A 23135-nucleotide genomic window follows, 5' to 3' on the forward strand; every position below is an offset into this window, starting at 1 on the left:
TTCCATGGAAGCTCAGCCTCTCTGTTGAGTCATCTGCTCAGCATTTCTTCATATTTGATGCAAAGTGGGAATCCTCTTGTCTAATGCCATGTGCCTGCAGCATACATAGATGCACACACCACGTACATCTGAGATACATGCATCTCAGCAAGCCACTGCTGTTAATGGACATGGGCACTCCTAAGGTACAGCTGCAGGTGCACTGAGCAAGAGGAAATGAACCATTTCCCTAAAGTCTGGCTTCTCATTTACCCTGAAACATGGAAAGGTAATTTTATCTGCTGCTCTCAGAAAAGCAGTTGAGGCCTTAGAATGGACAGAGGTAAAAATACATTCTCATACAGCATCTCATTGACAGCATATGGTATTGTTAAGCCTGCTTTTTAGCTACAATTGCAAAAAGAGATTAAAGCTAAAGTTCTATGAGAACTTTGAGCTAATAAATGGCGGTTAGTTCATGTCTGTGAGATGGCAGTCAATGTCCTTAGCTAGAAGATTGTAATTTTTCTCTCATAACCAGTTTTCCTGTCTTACTGTCATGAGACCAGTGAACAGCCCCAAAGATAATTAAGGGTCTGGAGCACCTGATGTATGGAAGAGGCTGAGAGATCTGGGACCATTCAGCCTGGGGAGGAGAAAGATCAGGTGGATCTTATCCATCCATAGCAGTACAGATGGAAGCAGGTTCTTCTCAGTGGTGCTCAGTGATGGGACAGCAGGCAATGGGCTCATTTGAACATCAGGAAACACTTTGTGTTACCTTAGGGTGATTGAACACTGTCATGTGTTTCTCAGACAGGCTGTAGAGACTCTCTGTGGAGATATCTGAAACCCAACTGATCTGGTCCTGGGTATCCTGCTCTAGGCAGCTTGAGCAGGAGGACAGGCTGCTTGGTCTCAAGATCTCATTTCAGATCAGCCTGAGCCTTTCTGTGATTCAGTACAAACTTGAGCAGAAGCTCTAACAGCACGTGAGAGACCAGAGCCCTAAAGCTCCTGGTGCCACCAGCAAGGCTTTCCAAAAATGGATAGAAAGGTTGTTGTGGAATTCCTCATCAGGCCTGGCAGCACGTCCACTTACTCTGTGGAGACAGCAAAGTGACCCCAGCTTGTGGGGCTGTGCTCTGCCCAAAGGTTATTATGTAGGCATGGAAGCCTCAGAGGAGGCTTCACCAAACAACAGCAGAGAAGGAAGCCGTGGAAGTTGTTGAGGGTGGCTTAAACACATGAAGCATATGTGGGAGGGAGACGGGACATGGAGAGAAGCAGTAAAATAGGAGATGAAAATTGAAGTCATTCAAAAGGCTGCTTTTAATTAAAGAATTTTTTTCCAATACAATACACCATGCCAAAATATGAAAACAAGCCATAAAGTCTTAGATTGTGAACATTTTTGTTTTCAAATAAAACTTTGGTTCAGAAAAATAATTATATGTCTCCACACATCTATGGAATACTACAGTGACTGAGTCAATGCTGCACTGTCTGTTTCTCATTGGTTAGCTTTGATGTTTGGTTGTATCTAAACCAGGTCATAATGGGCTGGGATATTAAAACATTATGTTCTTACTATTCTAGTAAACAACAACTGGTAACTAAACCAAATAGCTCCGTTCCCATATTTTCATTCTAGCCACGCTGCTGTAGCAGGTCAATTTGTGAGCCAAAGCCCTGATGTGTAAAGAATGGACTGGAATTTTATTTTCTGTAATTAAATGATGCCTAAGGACAAAGACAAAAAGAAAGTTAGGAGTGGGAAAGGCAACCAATTGTGCCATGAGTCACAGCCATTACTGCTTTTCAAGGAAGGAATTCTTCTAACCAGGACAGAGGTGCAGACGAGGCAGGAGGTAAGTCCTGCTCACACACTAAAAAGATGGGAAGAGATGTTGCACAAGCAATGGGCTTCTCAGTAGGAAAACCAGTCTGAATTAGGGAAGCATACCTGCTCTCTTTCTGTGCATCTGCTTAGTTTACAAAATCTGACCTTCTTGGCATGGTGGTATCAAAAAAATTACGGAACAGTGCAAGTAGACCCAGCTAGCACGATTTTGAAGTTATGAAACCATGTGCTACAGAGTGCATTTGCAAATCACATTTGCTGGACTAGTTTGGTCAAATTTTAAGTTAAAAAATACTACACAAAATCAGTCTAGAGAGGCTGCACAATGAAGGAGAGTAGTTCAGCTCCTCAAATCTGTCAATCCGAGGTTTGTCTGCCATAAATCCTACCAGTTTTGAAGCAATCTGTCTTGACACAATCTCCATATCCAGTCTCCAGTATTGTCCTGGTGTAATTTGAGTTGATTGCCAATTAACCTGCATTAATCAGCATGACTGAAAAGCAAACAACACATCCTCAGTAAATATTTACCATGCTTCAGCATAGCATGAAATTTAATCATGATGTTTAATTGAAGAGATAGGCCTGTGCAATTAAAATCTGGACATTTGGGTACTGTATAGTGACTACCACAATTCATACTGTTAGCAGTCATTGTGAGTGACCTGGTAGTGCAAACAAAACTCCCTTGGATATTGCTGAGAGATAATGGGAAAAGAACCACAATCTAGAATCTGTTTTCCTTCATAGAAACATTCTCGTGACTTTGTGTCTGAAGCCTGTCTATGTACTGTCTGGCATTTGAGGGACAAAATCGGGTACTGAGGCTAAACCATAAAGAAATGGTTAAAAGAGGTGATAGAGGAAACTGGGTTTCCAATAAAGGGTTGATCTTTGACACGAGTGGAAGAGATTTTGGCTTCAGCACGCACCCGAAGAAGTATGCTTCTTCCCTATGTGTGAACACTTTGTATGGGACCCTTAGAAAGGGAGGGAAGTGCTCTGCAGACCCTACGTGCGCCGTCTGGTGAGTTGGTGCCTCCAGAAGCAGGAGCCCCACATGGCCACCCCACAACCACTCCCCATGTGGGCAAAACCCTCAGCAAAGGGAGGAAATTTCATTTTAGGCAAATAATTCCAAAGTCAGGATTAACTTTTATGGACTTTCAGTGGACGCTTTCTTTAAATCAGAGGAATCTAAAAGGTAATAAAAATAATGAAGCCCTCTAACAAGTACTGTAGTGAACATCTGTCGGCACTTTGGTTTTACACTTTAAATTCCTACAGAACTCATTTCTTCAGGGCAAGATCTACTGCATTATAATTTTCTCATCACTTAAATGCCATGTTGTGCCTACTTTGTTTTTGTTTCATATTTAATCAAAGCATTTGCAGGAATGTGCTTTATGTTTTCTTCATTTTACATGAAAGCTGGAGGATTAGAAGTAATGGTTATACATTAAAGTGAAGCAGAGTAGCTTAAACTGCTGTATGTCTCAGCTCAAGAACCTAATGAAATCTGCAGCCTTTCAAACAAAGAAAATAAAAGGTGTGTTAGCTTTGCAAGTAGAGGTAAGAAATGAACCATACTTCCTTCTCATTATTTTAAAGAGATTGTTGCTGGCATTCCATTCTGCTGTCAATTAAATTGCAAACATGCCCTAATGACTATTTTCTTCATTTCAGAGAAGAAACTCATCAAAAGAAGTTCCTTCTTATCCCAGAACCATAGATATTTCTGACTATGCACATCTTAGAAGATTCTAGCATGCATTATACATAGCAGATGCTCACAGATGCGTATGCCATATATAAAATAACAAAGTGAGGCAATGTATGAGTTTGCTAGGTGTTTACAGCATGGACCATTGCATCTCCAAGATAGTAACTGCATTAGGTCAGAGAAGTGCATCTTCTGTGTTCCAAGATGAAACATGAAGCAAATGAGATGAATTTCAGCTGAGGAGAGGCTCTAGCTGTACTGTGCATATGGGGCTATTTGAAGGAGTTTGGCCACAGTTGTGAGTATGTCAGCAGCACATTTTGTTATTGCAGTGCAGTCTAGACACTGCTGTAATGAACAACATAATGATCCTCCTTAGACAGCAAATAAACTGTCTGCTTACAAGGTTTTGTTTTTCTGCCAGAGGAGGCAGCTTGACTTTACCTGCTTGTCCCCTCCTGGAAGGTGGAACTGAAGCAGTAGGATTAACAAAAAGAGAGATACACACACACACAAAAGGAAAAATAGAGATGGCTTTGTTTTTCTAAAGAAGTACCCAAATTAGAATTCAATGAAATATCTCAAAGAAAAGTACAGCATGTTACAGTGTTAATTGCACACTGATGTACTGAAATGCACAGCTCTGCAGAGTCTCTTACACTGTCTTTATTCATTTAATGAAACTGGACGACTGAGGAAAGTCTGTGCATGAGGACAAAGACTTTTTTAACAATGGAGTGAACCCCTACATGCAACTTGCAACAACAATCACTTGTGGTTATAATGATTTTATATTTCGTAAGAAGAATGGTTCAAAATTAGTGGAGTCACCATCACTGAAGCTGTTTAAGGAAAGGGTAGATGCAGTATTTAGGGACATGGTTTAGTGGTCAATATTGGTGGTAGATAGACAGACCAGATGATCTTAGAGGTCTTTTCCAACCTCTGTTATACTATGATTCTAAAACCTCTCCGGTTTTGTCCATGGAATATTTAACTGATGCTTAATGTCCTCTGTGGCACATCATTGTGGATGGCAGATCAGACCCTTCAATAGAATGATTCAGAAAGCTGGGAAATAAATGTTACCTGATCATTACCAAAAGGAGCTCCAAAGTTTGGAAGATGGCATCATGGGGTTTCAAGATTACTCTGTACAGAAGAGATTGACAGAAATCTTTGCAAAACGTATTAGCCGGTCCTCCAAAAAATGAGGCAAGAATTTCTTCAAAGTGAAGTAATATGAAGTGAGGCAACAAAGTAACAGATTGAGATTATGTTTAGCAATTAGGCTTCTGGCAGTTGTCTAGTCTTTGGAGGATATGGAAAACGGGAGAGTACTTGGTCATTCTGAGCTGATACTTCCTCTTACACTCTGAGCTCTGGAAGTTCTCTAGCATGTGAAGAGCTCATTGAAAACCCACCTGAGACTGGAATTTGACTTGGTAGAAAGGGTGGGCTTCTAGAGGGACACCAGTGAAAAAGAAAAAGCCCAAATACCTCAGGAGGTCATTAACTTTGAAACTCATCATGCAGCAAAAGCAGGCTGCCTGAGACACGTTGCCAAAGAAATGGCAATTACTCCCATCCCAGAATCATAGAATAGGATATCCTGAGTTGAAGGGCCCCACAAGGATCACTGAGTCCAGGACCACCCAATCATATTTCTGTCTGTCAACCCATTGCTAGTCTGCTAATGAAATACAGCATTGGTGCAGGTGGGAGCCAACCCACTGATGCAGGATCAGCAAGGGGCTGAGGCTTGGAGTGCAGGGTCATGCTCCCCAGGGCTGGCATCTCAGAAAGCAGCACGTGGACAAACAGATTCAATTCCAAGCAATTCCCAGGTAAGTACAAGTAAGCTGCTGCAAAGGCATGTAGAATGTAGTTCTTAAAAAACAAAGTCACTGACAGCTATTCAATGCAGGAAGATCAGGTCTTACTCCTCCTCCATCTTGCTTTACTCAGAAGCAAATGAGAACATCTTTGGTTTTCTCTTTTAATAGGTTTCCCGTAACACATCTTACTCCTGCTTCTCTACTTACTTTCTAAACAATTAAAAGAGACAAAGGCTGTGGTTTTGATAAATATGTACAGCTAACTGCATCTTGAAAGTCTTTAGCAAGGAATGAACAGCATGAACCAGGCTGGAATGCATACATATGCCCTTCAAATTGTTTCCTACCATATCGTATGGATGAAAATAAAATCTCTCTTCACTGGGGGAGAGAAGCTAGCAGTGCACAGAAAGAAGAATTAGTAATTAGAGCTCAGATTTAAAAAATGATGCATAACCCTGCATCGTGTTCAAATGTTTGAGGACACACATTGCTCCAGAATCCAGAGAATCTGTAATAATTCTTCTTATGAAAAGTTATTTCTTCCTTTGGCATAATAAGGGCTAATTCATTCTTTAGTCACCAGGCAAAAGATCAGTGCCGTACCTATAAGGGATTTTATGACCAGAGATATTCAAAATGCCAATTTCCTAGTGCTAATGAAAAAGGGGGGAATTAGGAGATTTTTGCTGCTCCTTTGAGGAAAAAAAAAGTGAAGCACATATATATATATATATATATATCTGTACATGTTATCTATACAAGCCTGCTGTTTAAACCTGTGACATATCTGCACAGCACTATCTACACTGAGAATAAACTGTGAGGTTATTTTCTTCCCTCCCACAGCTTGAAAGAGAAATGAGAACTTGGGCTGGCTGGTCCTGGGGCTGCATTTCTACATAGATTACAGAGAGTTTGCAGTTTCAAACTCTAGATAGATTTATTTGTAACTAATACATTAGCCTCATTCCTTTCAGATAATGTAAAATAATTTCAATAAAACCTCAACAATTAGGGAAATGATTGCACTAACAAGTAACAATTTAGACTAGTTTTGATGGAGATCTGAGCAAATGCTACATTTAATTAAACAGAATCTTTTCTAAAAGCACAAATGTAAACCTTAGAGATGGTGGCTCACCCGATGTGATGAGAGAAAGTTCACAGTTGGAGAATAGGCTAATCCACCCCTTGCACAGTGGTAAACATGGATAATGCACACAGATTCATTCTGGCCAGGCTTCAAACTCCCAACTCTTTGTTCTTAAGCCTCCCAGGACAGCTTTGAAGTGGAGGATAAAGCTCCTCTGGCACACCATTACCAAAGAACAATCTTCTGATTATGATCTCATGAAAGTGTAATCAATAACTTACACAAGTTAAAAGCGTGGCAAACAGCAAAGGTCACGTAATTGGACCTTTATTGAGTCCATGTGTTTCAGTCTTGGCTTTAACTGGCACTCCTGTATCGTAAGTATCTCTTTCCAAAACATAAGCAATGATCTGTCTTGAAAATTATGAAATCCCACAGCAGCTTCTGTCAGACTGGAGTCCTTCCAAGGTCTCAGGGGTGATGCTTCCACTTGCATGAGTCTCAGAGAAACGAAGCTTTCAGCACCTCTGTAAGTGAGGCTTTCTTTGTTGACTGCTCAGTAGATAATGGCCTTCACTTGTATTCCAAGCAAGTGTGTAAAAGTTAGAGTGAATATGTTTTGAAAAAAAAAAAAACAGCTCTTTTCAGACTTGTTGTTAGAAATACTCCCCTGGCACTCCGCTTTTAATGTCTTCGGCATGGGTTTTAAATGCCTCTTTGTGAATATTCAGTTTGCTCTTATTCGCCAAAGGAAATTCTAGATACTACCATCAAGGAACTAAATTAAATATTTAAATGATCAATATATGAAAAACAAACAAATGAAATCCCACGTGTGTTTCATAGGATCACAGAATGGCTTGGGTTGGAAGGGACCCCAACAATCATCAAGTTCCAACGCCCTGCCTCAGGCAGGGCCACCAACCTCCAGATCTGGTACCAGACCAGGCTGCCTAGGGCCCCATCCAACCTGGTCTTGAACACCTCCAGGGATGGAGCATCCACAACCTTGCTGGGCTGTCTGTGCCAAGCACCTTACCACTCTCTGTGAAGAATTTTCCCCTGACATCCATTTGCTGTGTACCTGAGATGAAAATGATTTGCTTATTGAGATAAGACCTCAGTCTGTGGACATACATTAGTGTAATATTTCCAGTTACCACACAGGCCCTCATATAGTTACAGCCTCTATAATCACACTTGGAGTTCATCAATGCAAGATGAGCTTACCTTCACCATAAGGCAGGGAAGTATTGCCTTACCCCAGTTTCTGGTCAGGAGCTGAACATTTCTGCACACAACTTTTCTGTCTTTACAACTATTACATAGGCAGAGTCTGTGTCTGTACAGCTCCCAGCTGAAGGCGGGGCTGCCATGATCAGGGCAGTCCTTCACTTAGGAATACAAAAAAACTGGGAGGAGTGATATCAGTTGGAATGAAGTTGAGCTCCTGGACAAACCCTTCACATAAACTTGAAGAAATGATCCCTACTCCAAAGCACATGAAGTTCATTTTGTGAAAGCAACATCCTACTAGGTGTTCTCACTCTGAATGACGTGACCTATAAAAGCAGCATAAATCCTGACAGCGAGGGCCAGCAGCTGGGAGCTCACTGGAAGAATGCTTTGCAGAGGCCCCAGCCTTGTTTTTTGTTAGAGAAAAAGCTATTGGGACAGTTCAGCTGAAAAACCAAAGGGAATTCAGTGGCATCAGAAATCTGTACTTTGCTTTGAGGTAACTCCCTGCATCTGGGATTGAAGAGTTTCCTTGAGATTGAGAGCTGCAGCTCATTCCTTGGCAGACAGTTATGGTGAATCTGGTCTGCTGCTGCAGGCTGAGGCAAACTGTCCTTTGTGTCACTCAGTAACTTTTGTTGCTCCCTGATATGCTGACAGACCATCACTTCTGCCAGAGTCAGAGGCTGTTGGAGGATCTCCAGATCCCCCCGGACAGCCTTAATTGACTGAATGAAGTGGGAGGCTCTGGGCTGAGTGTGGTCCAAGTGCTTTCAGGATCACCAGGGTAGAACAATGTGCTGCAAATGCTGTTGAGCTGCGAGGTCTGTTCTCCAAATCTGTACTATGCTGCTGTGGCCCTGCCCACCTCACATTTGACCGTTGGCTGAGCTGCCCAAGATGGACAAGGTGACAATCAATCACTTCTTTTTGTAAGGTTAGTCTTCAGCCAGACCAACTTCCTTCCTGAGTAGCCACATTTGTGCTGGCATGAGAAGAATGGGTTGGGATGGGATGGAATGGGATGGGATGGGATGGGATGGGATGGGATGGCATGGCATGGCATGGCATGGCATGGGATAGGATGGCATGGGATGGGATGGCATGGGATAGGATGGGATGGGATGGGATGGGATGGGATGGGATGGGATGGGATGGCATGGGATGGGATGGCATGGGATGGCATGGGATGGCATGGGATGGCATGGGATGGCATGGGATGGCATGGGATGGGATGGCAAAAAAAAGTTGTCAGCTGATGGCATGGCTGAAACCACAGCGGAACCATGCTGGAAGGGAGGCAAAATGTTCCCTTATCAAATGTTCTTATCAAAACTCAGATTTCATACTCCTAGAAAGTGGGAGAATCAAAGCTGAGAACCATGAGCTAGAAGGTTTCTCCAATCCAGTGCTGAAATCAACAGAACATGCACAAAAAAGACATGCACATTCCCAGAGGTATTGAGGTACAACAAAAACATGAACAATCCATGCATATGATTCTGCCTTCAGAAATATGAACTTGTTGCTGTTCACTGAGGTTGTACTGGGAACAGTTCGAGTTGACTCACGTTTATCTAAATTTAAGGCAGTGCTTATTAACAGGGTTCTTTGGAGTAGCAGCACTAGATTCCAAAGGTGTTCCCAAAATGTGGTCTTGGAGCTGTACTCTGTGTGGAACACAGCACACCCCTCAGCAAAGTGACAAACAGATTGGGTTGTTGGAGAACAGAGTGGAACAGAGTGGTCCATACTGGACCAGGTGATCACGAGGGTATGTCAGCTGCCAGGTGTGCTGAACCAGAGGCTTTCATGATGGCACAGGCTGTGATCTCTCTCAGCTGAAGATGATGCTGCGTCGGCACAGAGCCTCGGGCGGTGCACGCAGCATAGAGGCTCCCTCATGCGGATCTGCCGGCAAAGGCTGGGCAGCCTTTGGAAATGTGGCTCATTCCGTCAGCCGGGGACATCAGGATGCTGACACACAGCAAGGCGTGCAGCTGTGAGCTGTACAGTCCAGGATACACAGAGATCTGGGGGAAATATGTTTGTCCATAAAGGCCAACTGCCTTAATTTAAGAGCTTTTTGCTGTACCTTTCAGTTGTGCCTAGCTGACAGAGGGGCTATGAGTTAGAGGTGGCAGAAAGGGGAATGCCACGGTTTGCTGACCCACAAGAGCTGTTAGAGAGGTTTTTAGGGAACCGTATATGGAAGAAAACTCTCAAACCCGAACCACACTGATCATATGCAAATACCCATCCTCATTTCCACAAGCAGATTTTTAAATCAGTAGAAACCTGTTTATGGGAAAAGGCTAAATTATGTGTAGGCTATTAGTATACTTTAAAAGACAACACGTGAACAATGCACTTCAACAAGAAGGCGCATTTTCCATGTTATACTGAAAGACATGTTTAGTCAGTAACTGGGTTTTCAATGGGTAGTTCGTACACACTTTAATCCAAGGCTTTTTCCTTTTACAAAGGAATGTCTTCAAATATTTTCTATGCATTGAGTGTCAGCAGCTCATCTTGTGCTTACCAGAAACGTCACTTGGATTTTTCCATAGGAACTAATGTAGGCACAACATTACTTGATCTTTCCAGCTTATCTTTGTGTCTGTAATCAGAGATGAAAGCAAGCTTCACCTAAACATCTCTTTGCTGCTTGACTATCATCACAGTAGTACTTGTGCATTTAAAATAAAATGTCCTGTGAATGTGTCCTACCACTTTCACAGAAGGGTAATGGTTGTCCCTTTCTATCATTCACAAAACTCACTTTCTGCTTCCCACTGCTCATGAGCCTACTGGCCTGGGGCTTTGACTGGGTATACCCCATCCCTGCTCTAAGCCAAGAAGGAAAGAAAGACCTTTCTGCAGTTACTGTGTCCTTGTGGACAGCAACAGGGAACAATTAAAAAGCCAGAGACAGAAATTTCTTTTGGAGCTGCTGGGGATGAGGAGAGGTAGGGAAACAGATTTCATGAGAACCTGCAGAGCTTCAGGCTCTATGCCTCCAGGTAACTGTGTACTCAGCCAGCAAACTCTAGGATTCCTCATCTCGTTAAATATTTTCCCATTAACCTAACTGAATGAACTTACACTAATTAATTATGCTTTACAGGATGAGAAAACCTCACTTTTGGATGAATAAAGCTCTTACATAAGCAAGTTAAATACTTAGAAATGTTTTAAACATTGCAACTCCACTGTGAGGTCTCAATTCCTCTACAAGCAAATCACAGGAACAGCAGCAGCATGGCACCGACTATGCAAACGATAAAGTTCACCTGACTGCAAATGTTTGACAGCACAGTTTAAAAGGGCCTTTTAAGTAAAGAGAATATGCACATTGGCATGACCCAAACCTGAGCTCTTATCAGTGGGCAGAGTAATGTGCAGATTTTGTCCCATTAAAAGAAGGCAGTTGTTACACTGAGTAAAAGAGCAAAGCCGTGGTGGCTCCTGATGGGCCTCTGGTTTCTGCCTGGAGAGGGACGGTGTGAGCATTTCCACCCATACCCACTGCCAGCACATTGCAGCTGTATGGGAGCAATGCACTGGGTCATAGCAATGCGTTGGGCCATACACTTTCAGCTGTGCTCCCTTGTCAATACAGAAATCTCATTTGGTCGATTCAATCTGAATAGATTTTCCAGTGCAAAGATGAAAGAAAAGAGAAAAAAGAACACACAAAATAAATACATTTTAAAAACCAACCAAGATAATGATCAATGTGTCCAGCTAAGTGAAGTATTTCCTAGCACTCAGTATGGCTGTGAATGTCATCTCTTGCTTGTGACTACAGGCCCAGATATCTGCATTTTGCCTCCCCCTCCTCTAGGACAGATGCCAGAGGTCTGTTGTCCCTGAAGACAGGGGTCCCTGCCTTGAGTCTCTCAGACATGGAGCTGTTGGCAGCTACTCAATGTATGTGTGACTTCATAGGGAAAAAATAAATTTGGTTCAACCTGCTCACTCCATGTACTGTATTTCAGCAATTCAATTTATTTCCCAGAATCTCTGCAAGAAAGAGAACTGGCTAAGGCTCAAACCTGGAAAAATGAAAGCAGTGTTTACTGAAGTTTAAAGGAACAGACTGAAGGTGGTAGTTGTGCTGAAGCTGCTCAGTGGAGGTGATTATTTGCCTATGTGGTTTTTAGTCTCAAATTCCCATTGACTATATCAATATTCACACATTTACAAGTTCAGAGTGAGTAAATAATATTTTGGTAGAGCCTATCTCCTCCTGCTCATCAAAAGGTTGTGATCTCACCGTGCCTTCCTCATGCTCTTAGGAAAAAAAAACACGTTTGTAATGGCAGCATTGATAGCCTTGAACTGGTTCTGATGGCCAGGATGGCCTAAGATCTGCTGCCTCTCCACAGCAGCCGTCATTGCAAGGGCTGCCTCTGCTGCTCTGCTACTGGGATCTCTGCTTGGGTGCCCAGAGCTGGTGACAGGTCTTCTCATTAGTGAGCTGCTGTTTGGGAAATTTGTTTTCCCTGGTGCTGGGCCAAAACCTGCAGCTGAGAGATCGCCAGGTTTGATGTCAGGCATATTTATTTCCCTTAGCATCAGTTGGGTTTTGCTAGCTGTTTACCCAGACTAAGGGGTAACTTCAGAGGATTTGTGGGACCAGTTCTGAAAGCAATGTTTGGTCTCCAAGTTATTGATGGAGGTAGTTGGCAGTGATGGCAGCAAGTACTGGAGCGGCTGGAAGGTAATTGCCCACCTCTCCTTGTATGGCAAAGAAGCTGGATTCCATCGGCTGGTTACAAAACAAAGCACACTTTCATACATAGATGGGAAAAAAAAAAAAAAAAATCAGGGTTTTTCTTGTTTGGTTGAAACAAATCCATCTCAAATCTCTGTAAGCCTTTACTAAGGCATTTCTATCCCACAAGTTTCTCTTCTCCAAGTCAGACAGACTTGTCAGGCCAACTCCTCAGCATTTCTGTACAGCTCAGTGGTCTCCTATGGATGGACTTTGAATGAACAAATACTATGGTAGATTTCAGGTATCACAGACCCATAAAGGCTTCTCAGTGCCACCATACAACAGGATTACTGTCTTTGCTACATTTATAACAATTTGCTGAGTCAGACTTTGGTTTGCTGCTGTGATTGTACAAGCCAGTCTCGGATTTGTGATAGAGCCCAGATAGTTTTGTGTTAACAGTGAGAGGAGAGAAGTTTATCTTGACTTTAGGAAGACTTTCAAAACAGTTTCTTCCAAAGCCTTCACAGAAAAAAAGTGAGAAAGTGGAACTGATGTTAAGTGGATGGTGAGGGGGGCTGCTCTTTGCCTAGATTTTAATGGGCTGTGATTAACAACGTGAAGTTCAACTGGAGACCAGTCAGTAGTGGTATACCTCAGAGGTTCACACCAGTTCTCACACTGTTTAGCATCTTCATTCGTAACCAGGATGTTGTGACAGAGTACATCCTCGGCAAGTCTGCAGGTGATACATAACCAGGAGGGTACGCTGGAGGATTGCGTTCCATTCAGGGAGATCTCACCAGGCTGCAGAAATGGGCTGGCAGGAACCTTCTGAAGTTCATCCAGTAAAAGTACAGAAAATGCTTGAGAGGAGGAACAACGCCATGCATCAGTAGGCACTGGGGGCTCCCCAGTTACAAAACAGATGGTAGAAGGAGATGGGGGTGCTGATGGACACCAAGATGACCACGAGCCAACAACATATCAGTGTGGCAAAGAAGGCCAACACCTCCTGGGCTGCATTAGGAAGAACACTGCCAGCAAGTTGGGGGGTGATTCTTCTCCTCTGTCCTGTCTTGATGAGATGCTTCTGGAGCACTGGGTCCCAGTCTGGTCTATCCAGTAAAAGAGAGGCATGGATGTACTGGAGGGAGTCCAGCAGAGGGGCACAAAGTATGGATGCCTGACAGAATTTTGAAGGCTCGTCTGGTTTTGTCTATTTTAGCTCTTCTCACAAAAGCGTAAAGAAAGAAGTTAATCTTCTGCAGGTTCTTCTACACTCCAACAGCTCTCATTAGAGATCTGTAGGGCCAGTGTCACAGCCAGATGCCTATAGGACTGCCAGTTCACACAGACCACCTGCCAGGATACCACCTATGGGGAAAATGCTCTGACCTCAATGCATGCACGCTCTCTGAAACTGCTCTACACAATTGGCTCAGCTCAAATTGTTACAGATAGACCAGATGCTTTTTGGGCATAGGTCTGAATAACATTTTATATGAGAAGATCCAGTCTTTCAATTCAGTATTACACACATTTTATTGCAATCACAGTTTATTATAACCAATGTCAGTCTCCGTCAACCAAACAGCAGGGAAAAAATGTGAACTTTACCACATACTCAGCAGCTTTTCCAAAATACGACTGATTTTGTGTTTCTTCAACTACCTTTCAATTAAAAACAAACAAACAAACAAAAAAACTATTTACACAACAGAAATACCAATAAAACTATCTTCCCATATCCCCAGACAGCTACTGAACTTTATACACATCATTCAATACAAAGAACACTGTATGTTTTGTTATGGAAAGAACAAGAATTTCAGTGCAACTGACATTGCTGTTGTTCTTCACTGTGCATTTTGGGTGATTGAATTTTCCACTACGTTTGGGTTGCATTATGATGCAGTAAGGAGTTTGGCCGCAAATAAACAGTTACAGTTCCCTGAACCTTAAAAAGGAAACAAACAAACAAAGAACTAAACAGAAAACTCATATGGTTTAACAGCAAAATAAAACATAAGCAAAATATCATGTTTTAGAAAGCAGATGAAAATGAAAAAAAAAAAAGGAGATAAAGAAAGAACAAAACTCAGCAAGCTAAATGTAAAGCGGCAACAAGATAAATAATGATTTGTGGTAGATTTTCTTGAAAGTTGTCAAAATGTTAGTACATTTTTCATTAAATTCTTCAGAGCAGGCAGCTGTCAAGTGAGTGGAAAACGTGTAGAAAAAGACAGGAAAGCACAAAAAAAGCTGAATAAATGTTTTGCATATATATTTATGAATAAAAGCGTGTTAAATTGCTACATCAGAGCTTTGCTTTATGAAGCTTAAGGAGATGTTTCAAACTGACGCTTCTTGGTGTTAAGGGAGAAGGAGGGGAATAGTAACCAAATGCATGAACCTGATAGTGTATCCCAAGGGTTTTGAGGTACTCAATACCATACTGCAGAAATCCCAGCTGTGGGGATAAAACTTACTCAACCAGCCTTGGTATCAGAGGAACATGGCAGGAATCATGCCAATTTTTGCATAATGCTCCAATGAGGACTTGGAAAGCTAAGTCTGAAATCTCTCCTGAAGGAAAGCAGACACAGAGCTAAAAGCGACATCCAGGGAAGACACAGCAAAGCATTTTCAGGCACCTGTCAGAGCTCACCAAGTAGATTGAGATGACCTGGTCGGTGGTGCCCAGCTGAGTTTCTAGAGTGCTTACAGTGTCTCAGACCAAAGCCCCCAGAAAGTATCATGAGATAAGGAGGTCCACTGGTGGGTTTGTAACTGGTGACAGCCGTCCAGTTCTAGAAATGCTTCGTGAGTCATCAGCACTTGTAGTGAAAAGAGTTGACTAAGGCATTTTCAAGAGAGCTGCACTGTTCAAAATACTGATAACAATTGTAGAAGAGGGGATTTATTATGAGTTGGCAAAGTTTCCTAATATTAGGCAGCTCAACAGCTAAAGCCGTCTGTGAAGAGGTTATTTTGATATCCAATGGCAGGTTGGTAGGATCATAGGTGAGAATCAGTGTTGATAAATAAGAAGTGACACACAGAGGGAAAGAAAATGTGAAACATAATGAGGTATTTTAAATCAACTAGTAGTATTACTCAGGAAGGAATGCCCTGATGATCATGGCTGATTCCTTGGCAGTATGGTCAAAAGGGGAAATGGACTATGAGCATCTTTTAGGAATGCTCTAGAGAACAAAATGGTAAACATTACTATGCTTTTACAAGCCTAGCGTGCTCACAGCATGAATACTGAATTTAAGTCTGAGAAGCCTTCCTCAAAAAATGAAGGTGGTACAGAAATCTGACTAGGGAAGACTCAGAGAAGGGAAAGAAAAAGAGGCAGAGGAATGGAGGGATCTGTAAAACAAAAGACTGCGTTTGGGACACCTCAGGTGGGCACTGGGAAGCCTTTGAGACACTTTGGACAGATTATTGCATTCAAAGCAAAAAGAAAAGCAATGTTTCACATAGCACATACGAAGTTGCACAGGTTGCTTGTTTCTGTGTCCATCTCCTCCCAGAGAAGCCACAGTACGGTAAGTACAAAACCCTACACCTAAACCTGCCTCCAGTTTCCACGCTGAAGGTTCTTCCTGTACTCCTTTCCATATTTCCAGCCACAGGATGGATGGCTTTGGACATCCACTTCCCAAAACACAACCTTTTAAAAATTAACTTAGTCATCACGTTGTGGATAACATCCACTCCATGTTGTGTTCATTCAGTAACACTGTGATGAATGAATAACCCAGGAGAGAGCAGTATCAGCCAGAAAACATGAGGAAGCTGATCTTGATGTTGCCTTTGTGGTATCATTTTGTGAGGAATGTTCACATAGTCTAAAAACTAAAATGTTTCTTCAAAAAGTATAAAACAAGTATGCAGAATGTAAGAGAAGACTCCTTGGGTGGATCAGAAAACACAATTTCCAATAAACTGTTAGTAACGTGGGGAGACAAATTCGAACCACTTCACAACTATAGCCTTGCAGCTTGGGGTGTCCTGTTAGTTCCAGTGCCTTTCAACTGTTATGTTGTACGTTGCAACAACTACTGTAAAAGTAGTGAAAAAAATTTATTTCTTCAGCTTTTTGTTAAAAATATAGCAGAATATTTATAGAAAGGACAAACAATGAAAATCTTGAAGAATGGTTTATTTAACACAGCACTAGACTGCTGCGTAAAGAGAATAATTGTGTAGTTTACACATATAGCATGTAAATTACTATGGAAACCAGATGTCACTTACACGACAAGGTGCCTTGTAACTCATCTCTGCTGAGCAATAAATTCCCCTTTTACTTCTTGGCAAAACTCTGAGAAACGTTCCTGCTGTTTTCTATCAACAGATACAACAGATGGCTGGCACATGCCTGCTTTGCTAAGTGAAGTGGGATCTCTACAGCATTACTTTGATCCCTGGTGGCATGTCTACAACACTGAGATGCAAAATACCACAGCTGAACAGAATCTAAATATTAAAGGTTTGGAGCATTGCACTCGGTACGTGAGCCCCCTGTCTGAAAATCATGCTCACAGTGTGTAAACATCTTCACATTCCACATTGGAATTTTAGTACAGAGGTCAGAAAACAAAGTATTTCCTCTGTTTGGTGACATGAAACCGCAGTGAAGGTACTACTGTAAGTCCCGGGAGTGCAGGTTTACATGATTGCTTTGACCCAATTTCCAGAACAGCCCTACTTTTATTAGGAAAATAAATGAATTGTGAGTATTACACATTTTCTAAGCTGAAAAGGATCACTGGAATCAGTGGGTATGAATAAGATTTTTATGAAAAGTTTGGCAGCCACTCTGAAAAAAGCTTCCTTTGAAGAAATGTATGTTTTGAAATCCACCATTCTTTGTTTTCTTTTCGTTTACCAAGCAAATAATAATATTTGAAGGAAGCAAAGTTTTGTAACACTGCTGCCTTAGAATCTGCGGTTTATTAGCTTTCCTTAGGACAGGGAAAAAAAACTCCTGGCATTGTTGGGGTTCCATCTGATCTTCATGGTCAGGCTGTGACTCAGTAAAACAAGGTAATTTCAGAGATGCCATGGAGCCACTTGGAGTTGATGATCATATTGCTGAGACCAGCCCTGGCCTTCAAGAGCTGGAATTTCCTAACTTTCCTGCGCTCCACTTCAAAATACAGAAATGCTGAAGAATATATTCATAGAATCATAGAATGGCCTGGGTTGAAAAGGACCACAATGATCATGTAGTTTCAACCCCCTGCTATGTGCACCAACCACCAGACCAGGCTGCTCAGAGCCACATCCAGCCTGGCCTTGAATGCCTCCAGGGATGGGGCATCCACAGCCTCCTTGGGCAACCTGTTCCAGTGCATCACCACCCTCTGGATGAAAAACTTCCTCCTAATATCCAAACTAAGCCTCCCCTGTCTCAGTTTAAAACCATTCTCTCTTGACCTATCACTATCCACCCTCATAAACAGCTGCTCCCTCTCCTGTTCATATGCTCCCTCCAAGTACTGGAAGGCCACAATGAGGTCTCCCCAGAGATACTGATGATATCTATCATCCCTCCCTAAGAGGTGGGCATCTTTTCACTTTGCTCATTGCTATCAGTAACTTTTTGCTCAAAAGGGACCCAGCCTTTCCCACAGGGACAAGTTCCCCTTATCTCTTCATGTCTGTGCTTTGTTGGCCAGAGGTGCTCCCAGGCTAAAAGCATTTCTTTGGCACTGAATCCCTTGTGGACACATGCACACCTTCTCTCTGAGGGCAGGACCACTGCTGCCCCACCACAAGAAGCATGCATCCAGCACCATGTAGCTCACATGTGAAAACACAAAATGCATAAGAAGGTAACGAACCCATTCTATGGTATTCTTGGCTCCTCATAACCTGCAGCTTATCTTGACTTCACCAGAAAAAACAGGGATTCAGCATCTGGAGATACATTCTGCTTGTTTGTTGGCTTATTTCTCCCTAATATCACCTAGTATTTAATTAGGACTAATGAACTAAGAACTAAAGGCAACTGATGATTTACTTTGATAAACATTTTCTAATGAAAACAGCTTGAACTCTTTATAATACAGGTTTTCCACTTCAGTGTACAGAATCCGGCCCTGAACATGTTACATTCAGCATATGTTTCTGAACTGGAATATGGACATATACAGCAGTGCAAGACAGAGGAGTACTGTCACTCTCTGGGTTGGATTATTTACCAACCTACAATTTACATTGCTATTTACCCCAGGAGCAGGACGGTGCAACCTGCCCACAGGACATTTACATCTGCTTTGCACAGGTGCAGGCAGGGACACGAGGCAGGAGGGGTTCAGCCCCACACAGATGGAGCAGCCACTGCTGGCTGCCACCCACCTGCCCCTGCATTGTTGGTATCAGAGCTGGGAACTGGGTCATGGCATAGACATAATTGCTTTTTTTCATCACTGTGAGGGCAGTGAGGCACTGGCACAGGCTGCACAGAGAAGCTGTGGATGCCCCATCCCTGGTGGTGTACGAGGACAGGTTGGATGGGGCTCTGGGCAGCCTGAGCTGGTGGGTGGCAACACTGACCATGGCAAGGGGTTGGAACTGGGTGGGCTTTAAGGTTCCTTCTAACCGAAGCCATTCTGTGATTCCTATATGCACTCAGAAGTTTGCTATCTGCAGACCCAACAAGGCTCTGGCTATTGATAGAGGACATAGTGCATACAAGGGCTACTCTGAAAGAAATGCCTATTTTGTTATGTTGGCCCATTATATCAGAGGTGGATGTTGGTGGTGTGTCAGTAGAGGCTGAACCTTCCCACCAATATCCTGTTACATGTTGTTGCTGTGTGACAGATGGCAGCAGAGGGGCAGTCTGACACAGTGGTGTCTGACATGGAAATGGGGATGAAACAAAGGTGTGTCACTGAACTCTTCCATGCAGAAAAAAACGGCACTCACTGGCATTCACTGACATCTGCTGAACGTTCATGGAGACCAAGCAGTGGATGTGAGCACAGTGAAGCAGTGGGCAGTGCATTTCAGCAGTGACTACAGCTACAGTGGAGCACTGCTGATTTTTACAAGCGTGGCATGCAGGCTCTTGCTCATTTCTGGCAAAAATGCACAGCTAATGGTGGTGACTATGCTGAAAAACAATGTTCCAAAGCTGAGAATTTGCTCTATCAAATAGCATTATTGTGCTCTTTGTACTTGTTGTAATTTCCATAGAATTTAATAGGAGGCATTACTTTTGGAGTAACCTACTGTTGCCAGACCCAAAAGCCGTGGAGCCCTAAAGAGATATCTTCAAATCTCCCATGGCACTGAGAGGCCAGTAGGACACAAGATACATGACTCTCAGAAGAAAGGGTTTCAGTTCTACCACATAGAAAATAAATGTACGCCAGGTAATGGCTGCTTTACGGGAAGCAGTGTAGTACTTTGGTACCTTGTATGTCTTTATTCTGTCAAAGACTACTTCTACTTTTGCTTTTCCTTTCCCTTCCTGCCCTCTCACCTTGTCTTCTCTTTCTCCCATCCTCTCCCAGATCCCAGACAGAAGTGTTCCACCAGGGTAAGGTGGCACTTTCCTGAATGCTGGGGAACATCTAAGTACCTTTATACTTAAACACTAAACAACACAGAAACAAAACCTGTTAGCACCTACAGTCTCATTTCTTCTTTTTACTAAATACTGGAAATTCTGGAGAAATTATATTCTTTTTGCCACAAGGAATTGCTATCCTGTTCTACTTGCAAGACTGCTGTGGGCACTTTCCAACTAAGATGCATAGAACTGGTATGCTGATGAATGCTTTTGCCCTATGGGCTGCAAAAACACTCATGTTTTCTATTGTCCCTTCTCATCAGGTACAGGTTCAGGCGGCATGGGGACAATGATGATCTGCTTTTCACGGAGGATCAGGAGAACTGCAGGTAACAGGCAACTGTGCTTGAATGTCTCTAAGAGACTGCAAAATCCAACAGGTTTGTGCTGCCAAAAATAGGTGATTTCTCTGGGGCGTGAAGTCCATCCTTTCTAACCCAACTCCTCAAACACTCGCAGGCTGGAGCTCCTTCCCTAGCTCAGTCTGAAATCCTGCTCTTCACCTGCAGAGGTGTTTAAACACCCACAGCCATAGGACCGGAGTGCAAAAGTTTGTAGTGAGTATACACACAAATGGACTTGTAAAAATGGGATTATAAACTCTGCAATGCAAAGTCTCTCAATTTTAACATTTCTGAGATCCATAAATATCCACAAGACATCATGCTGTTGTAGGAATGGAGTTGTCAGTGATGTTACTTTAACCATGTACATGTTTGCTTGCTAACTATCTTTGTTCCCATGTGAACACCTTAATTCAGCAGAGAGAAGGAGGGCTGGTTGATCAGCTTTGCCACAGCTCAAAGAGGTTTCTCCCCACGGGCTGCAGAAGGAGAACACATCCCTGCACTCTCTCAGCCCACATCCCTTTGCAGTAAGGGCAGTGCCATGTCTCTCCCTCCCAGGCTGTCTGCAGGTGACCCAATAGGGAACAGAGTGAGGGGAGGGAAAGGAGGAATGGTGTCATGCTCACATCTCAACCTCCTTCCCCAAAAGAGGTATTTTTCTCGTGACTGAGAAAAATACAGAGCGGGAAACATAATCCTGAAATTCACAGATTATTTCTGTGATGTAAATCTCAGACCCTGGGGTGGAAACTTGTTCTTTCTGCACAGCCAGACAGAGCTCCTACAACTTCAAGCAATTCCCTCAGCCTCAGTGATGCCACTCCGTGCTCCCCTCCTTTTCTACAACATGGGGTGAAGCACTTCCAGAACTGACAACCAAACCCCAACGGCCTCACACAGCACGGCAGAGCCAAGCAGGTCTGTCACCAGGAGGGGTTCTTTCACACAGCCAGAAACACAGCCATGTTGGTGAAGCTGCCATAGGCTGAATTGCACATTCAGGTGTCACTGACTGTTTGAAGATACACACAGTTTCATCTTTACCCAGCTCTCATACATGGTATGTAATAAAATACAGCATCAGTGTCCAGCCTTGTAAAAAACAATCATTTTACCCATGAGATTTTCTGTACCCGTGCTAACCTAGGCTCACCTTCCAGCTTTACACGAAGGCTGCCAGCAGCCCAGCTACCTGCGTGCGCTCATGCAAACACATCGCGCGCCCCTCGCTTTTTCAACAAAAGAATCCGCACGGAGATGCGTGGCTCTAAGCACACAGTTTCGCGACGAAAACCGGCACGTTGAGGGTTACCTCTACTTACCGGCACCCCCGGCTCGGTGCGCACCGTGAGCGAGCGGAGAGCGGCGGACGGCCCGCGCTGAGCGCCCGCACGCCTACGGAAGGTGCCCACACCCGCCCCGCGGGTACAGCCGCTCCGAGGCCGTCCCCCCTTCGCAGCGCCCCGTCGGGCCGCACCGCCCGGCCCCGGGCTCTTCGCCGGAGGTGCTCTCGCCCGCACCTACCCGTCCGGTAGCTTGCCAGCTGAAGTTCATGGCGTGGATGCCGACAGGGATGGCCGGCATCCTCTGCTGAGCTTTCCTGAAGTCGTGAGTGAACGGGGCCATCTTCCCCTCGGACACGATCAGGATGTCCTCCTCGAAGCCTGCGGAGGGCAGAGGGTGCGATGCGCGACGCTGGCACGGCTGCGGGAGCCCCACCGCCCTCCTTTCCTCCCTCTCGCCCGCTTACCGATGAGGACTCGGGCTTGCTGCGCGTCGATCCACAGGTAGAGCGTGTCGGGCTGCCGCGCCGCGGCCCGCACCCCGCACAGGCTGAGCGCCCCGCACAGCAGCGCCGCACACAGCCGCCCCGCCGCGGCCATGCTCCGCGCCCGCCGCTGCCGTCCCGCTCCCGGCCCCGGCCCTCGCCGCTCCGCCGCCTCTGCCGCTGCGCGCCACCACCCGCGGGCGGGCGGGGACGGGCGGGGCGGGGCGGGGACCTCGCCCGCGGGAGCGCTCCGTCTGTATTCTTTCCTAAGAAGGTTTTCTGTTTGTTTGTTTGCTTGTTTTCTCAATGCTGAAGCCAGCCGGGATGGATAAAGTCTGAATGAACCCGAGTATCCCCGCGTGGCGCTCCGGCAGGAGCCCCGCCAGCTCACACGTGTGGAAACGATTGCGGCCGAGTCCTTACTTCTGTTCTATTTTATTTTATTTTAGCTGAGCTGCTAACAGGACCCGCGGCTCAGCACACGAGAAACACACACATTTCCCTAAGGCGTGCGCGCATCGCAGTATCCCGGAATCACAGAATGACCCGGGTTGGAAGGGACCTCAAGGATCATGAATATGCAACTACCCGCCGCATGCAGGGCCACCAACCTTCACATTTAATACTAGACCAGTCTGCCCAGGGCCCCATCCAACCTGGCCTTGAACACCGAGGAAAGTGGGAATCCACAACCTCTCTGGACAGCCTGTTCCAGCACGCGTACATGCTACACAAACTCACACACAGGAGAATAGGGCACCGCACCGGATCGCAGCACCACTCCCGTGCTCCACCGCCCCGCTCGCCCCAGTGACCGCTCCCGGCTCCCGGCTGCTCCCGGGACGAGGCTGCCCCCTGGCGGCCGCTATCCCCCTCCGAGCCGCTTCTACGCGGCTCCCCGATGCTCTTGCCGCTGCCCTTCCTTGCGGCGGCACAATAACGTCCTTTGATGAAGCGC

General features: G+C 44.4%; 1 protein-coding gene across 1 annotated transcript in view; it reads right to left on the reverse strand.

Annotated features, from left to right (window-relative positions):
* Window positions 1–22335, reverse strand: part of WIF1 (WNT inhibitory factor 1) — a 41887-nt gene extending 19552 nt beyond the window's left edge. The window contains exons 1-2 of the mRNA XM_048944213.1: window positions 22160–22335; window positions 21934–22073 (exon numbers count right to left, since the gene is read on the reverse strand). Coding sequence (XP_048800170.1) covers window positions 21934–22073; window positions 22160–22292 — 273 coding nt within the window. The 5' untranslated portion in view covers window positions 22293–22335. The remainder of the gene's footprint in view (window positions 1–21933; window positions 22074–22159) is intronic.
* Between the last annotated feature and the right edge of the window lie 800 nt (window positions 22336–23135).

This window comes from Lagopus muta, chromosome 1, assembly GCF_023343835.1.
Source record: "Lagopus muta isolate bLagMut1 chromosome 1, bLagMut1 primary, whole genome shotgun sequence".
Taxonomy (NCBI): Eukaryota; Metazoa; Chordata; class Aves; order Galliformes; family Phasianidae; genus Lagopus; species Lagopus muta.